We start from the raw sequence: 4,216 nt of genomic DNA on the forward strand, positions 1-4,216 counted from the left end.
CGGATAGAAGATGTATTACACCATGAAAATTCAGAAGGCCCGTCCCAAACGCCGCCGGCAGGCCAAGCTGGGCCCGCTCCCTGCCGAACCGAGTTGCCGGTGGAGCGAAGCGGAGCTGGCAACTTGGTTTGGCGGAAGAGCGGGCCCAGCTTGTTTTTTTTACAGTGTAACTTGTCTATCGCCCCTAACTCTAATTCCCTTTAGCCCTTTTACGTGTGCCCTGCACAGTGCCATCCGCTACTGCACTGACTTGGTACGGGCGCTTGCTTCACCAACAGAACCCTTCTTGCAACGAATTATTTTGATTTTTTACTCACTCACATTTTTTTCGACGTTTTCGACGTTCTCTCCCTTCGAGTCAATCTTGGTTTCTTGTTTGGGGGCCCCATCTCAACAACGCTACTAGTGCAACTGTGGATCGCCGAGTGATGAGTGATGTTCGGGATGTTTGTGTATGTCTCAGTGTCAGTCCCCTTCCCTTCTCCCCTCTCCCCTCTCTCGCCCGGCGGGCGGCGGCTGGACCGAGCAGTCCGGCACGGACCCAACGGACTCGCACGGACTCGACGGACAGCAAGTGTTCGCCGGGCCCGCCGGTTCGGGAGCAGCTTGCCCGCACGGCTGCGGCAAAGTCGTCGGTGGAGGGGGGCCAGTAGGCAGCGCTCCGTCTCACCGCTACCGACCCCACCTCACTCCACTCTCTCGACGGACTCCACTACCCGCCCGTCGCGCAGCTCTAGCAGCTCTGGTTGGGCCAGGAGAGACAAGTAAACTAGAAGGAGTACAGAAGGACAGGCTTAAGGAGTTAATAGACATTCTCACGCCATTCCAAGTGGAGTCTGTGAAACTTCAAGCAGACAAAGTGCCAACTCTGCAGCACGTCCTTCTGTCTCGAGCCACCCTTGTTGACCACTGCAAAATAGCCACAGCCGACGATGACCCCCTAACTGCTGTTCTGAAGGAGAGAATTCTTAATCAAATGGACCCGGTTTACACTATAGATATGCGCCACAAAATGGCAAACTTTTTGTGGCCCTCCTCCAGAAAACTGAAAATGTTGTATGAGGACGAAAGAAACCAGGTTCTTTAATTTTCGTTTACTCTTCAGATCCACCCTCCTACCTACTGCCACTTTCCTGCCACCTGCCACCCGTACCACTTTCTCCACTGCTCTGAACTTTCCTCTCCCCTACTTAACTGAGTGCACCCATACATAAAGACCCTTACTGACTTGTCATAAGTAGTTCTCACATAAATTTACTTTTGGAATTTAGCTTGTAGTGTTTCCTTCCTCTACGTACCGTAGCTGTTGGTTTAATCTCGGTCCCCTCCGTAAACATTTCTTTAGAATTGGGATATTTAGTTAGTTAACTTAGTCATTTAAATTGTAACTTGTATTGTCCATGTGACGTTCAAACTGTAAAATAATTTATTTTAATATAGTTTGGGTATTTTAGGTTCATAGTGAGATCAGAAACTTGTGTGCCACCATTGACGATCCAGGTACTCCCGCAAAACGGCGAAGGGTAGAAACCACCCCCGCCGGGCTCGGGTATGATAAGTACCTGGAAGTATCAGATGTGGACGACGTAGCTGATGAACTAGAGAGGTATCTGCATGAGCCGATTTAGGATGACTCCAACATTATTGGCTGGTGGCGAGAACGAGTGAGTAGATTTTTATAACAACAAAACACAGCATTTAAGCAGCCGCATAATGGACTATAAATAAAATTTCCATGTTTCATGATGTCTTAACCCGCATGGAAAGGCGAGGCTAAACCGCGTCTAAAAACTGTCCGAGCTTCCTAGACATTGCTTGCACGCCTGAGTAGACGCGATTCAGCCAATTTTCAGACGACTTTTCTGTCTGAAACTTACCCGACTTTTGAACTAGCCGGCGCTGCAGACTGCAGCGCCCATGCGCTGTGGTCGAGCTTCGGGAGGACATATGGCTTGGCTGAGCACACAGCCACCTCCAGGCTGTGAGCGAGCTGAGGGACAGCTGCCCGCTGTCAGAAAGCCTCATGGGAAGGAAAATGAAACTGGCAGCGACCGCAACTGGCCGGGCGGTGAGTGGGATCGAACCAACAGACTCCGAGTCACGAGTCGTTCGGCGAGCACGCTTGGCCAGAGCGCGCTCGCTCCCGGGGAGAAGCGAACAGCGAGCACGTTCCTCCTCAGCGCGTCGCGGGAGTATATCAACTTTGTGCTTTTGGTGAATGATCAACACGCCAGCATAAGTCAGCAGACGCCAGAGCAGACTATTGCATTCTAGCTTTCACACAATGATGGCGTCTGCTGACTTATGCTCTGTGTGTCTGTCTGTACCAAGAGAAGGAGATGTGCTAGAGACTTGAAATTTTCAGGGTATCTTAAGGTCCACTCCTAGAGAACGAAATGCCTACGGCAAATCCTGGCAACCACCCCTAAGGGTGTGAGTGGGGGTATCCAAGGTTCAAAATTTCGTCCGTTTCGCTCTATCTCTAACCGTTTAGGCACTAGAGGGTCTTTTTTGACGAAAATAAGGTAAAAATTGCCATAGTGAACAATAAGTTGTAGAAAAAGGCCTAAAAACCGCAAAATAGAAAGAAATCTCTCCCACCACCCCCAAAAATGTTTTTCTAAGCAGAAGGGTGGGTTGTAGTCGCGGTGCTTCACCGTTACATCCCTTTCTCGAGTCTTTGGGGCAAACTCAAAGACGACAGGTTTAGGCGGGCCGAAGGCCCGCTACATCATTCGACCATGTTCTTCAGCAAATGGCGTGACAGAAATGCCCGACCATCGCCGCCGGCAGGCCAAGCAGGCCCGGCCCCTGCCGAACGGAGTTGCCGGCGGAGCGAAGCGGAGCTGGCAACTTCGTTTGGCGGAAGGGCGGGCCTGCTTGTTTAAAAAGCATTAAGGTAGGACCCCAGTGAAAAAATGGCCAAAAATGGGAAAAAAATCAAATTTTATTTTTTGTGTCGAAAGTGTACTTTGAACCTTCCTCTACAAGGGGATTTTTTGTTTTCGTTTGTATCATAAGTATTTTCGGAGTTATAGACGTTTTTCGAAATTCTTGGATACCCCAAAAAACGCAAAACGCAATTTTTCGCCCCAAAAAATTCCAAAAAATTATTTTTAGTTTGAAATATTTTTTAAAAAACTTTTTTCTAAGAGGACTTTTTTTTTAGACGAAATCGTAATGGATTTTGGTTTTACTGCTATTCAAACCAAACCAGCAAACGATAACGATATTACAATGCGACTCTTGGTTTTGCTGTACATTTGAATTTCGCGCGTCGGATAGCGGCTGCGGCCTGCCTCGACGGCTGGCGGAGCCGCCGACACCAGCCGCCAGGCGCTGTCAAGTGGAGCCCTCTATCGGGAGTTCCTAGAACCCGCTCGCCAGTCGCGACGCGAGCGAAGGAGGAAAGAAAACAAACGATACCGTTTTGGTTAGGTTTTCGTGTTTATCGTACATTTTTCAAAGCGCGATGCACACGTTGTCAAAGCGGTGGAGGGTACCTACAGGTAGATTGTCAAAATCTAAAAAAAGGGCACAACAAGCCAGCACTGCGGCTGCCGCTGCCCGTACTGAACAGCAAGAGAAGGAAAGAAGTCTGTCACCTGCACCGGTCCCACCTGCCGCCTAACCTCCAAATGTCTGAAGTAAAAAGAAAATTCAGTATTATTGATATGTTTTGTCACGTTGAAACAGCGGTTTCTCTTGAAAAGCAGTTGCATTTCGTTTATTTTTAACCTGTTTTGTACTGGTTCTGTTTCAGCACCCACCTCTACCACAGCTAAAAAGTTTTCCTTTATTCAGAGGGCATTGAGTTTTACTGAAAGTTTTGACAGTGGTTCGATCACGAATGAAGAATTGAATAATGATGAACAAGACAGTAATAGCAAAGAAGATGGTGCCAATGACATGGAGAGAACACTAAGTATTGAGAGTGACATTTGTGATTCTGGTGAATACACTAGAATACACAAAACTTTCTGGTCAAGTTTTGTTAAAAATATGATCTGTAAGCACTGCAAAGCCAATCAAATGTCTATCAAAGTGACAGAGGAGCATGGTTTTGTGAAGAAGCTACAAGTTACGTGCAAGGGATGTCAAGAAATTTTATCTAATCTTTATACTAGTCCACGCACGGTTGATAGTGCATCATCCAGACCTCCATTTGCCTTAAACAGGAAAATGTGTGAGGTGTTTATAAACACTGGAACAGGTA

The 4,216-nt window shown here is 47.7% G+C and overlaps 1 protein-coding gene across 1 annotated transcript in view; it reads left to right on the forward strand.

Moving 5' to 3' along the window:
• The window catches only part of LOC127751304 (uncharacterized), a 6,502-nt gene extending 4,874 nt beyond the window's left edge, over window positions 1-1,628 (forward strand). The window contains exon 4 of the mRNA XM_052274626.1: window positions 1,455-1,628. Coding sequence (XP_052130586.1) covers window positions 1,455-1,628 — 174 coding nt within the window. The remainder of the gene's footprint in view (window positions 1-1,454) is intronic.
• The last annotated feature ends 2,588 nt before the right edge of the window (window positions 1,629-4,216 follow it).

Source organism: Frankliniella occidentalis, unplaced genomic scaffold (genome assembly GCF_000697945.3).
Source record: "Frankliniella occidentalis isolate FOCC.00 unplaced genomic scaffold, Focc_3.1 Scaffold418, whole genome shotgun sequence".
NCBI lineage: Eukaryota > Metazoa > Arthropoda > Insecta > Thysanoptera > Thripidae > Frankliniella > Frankliniella occidentalis.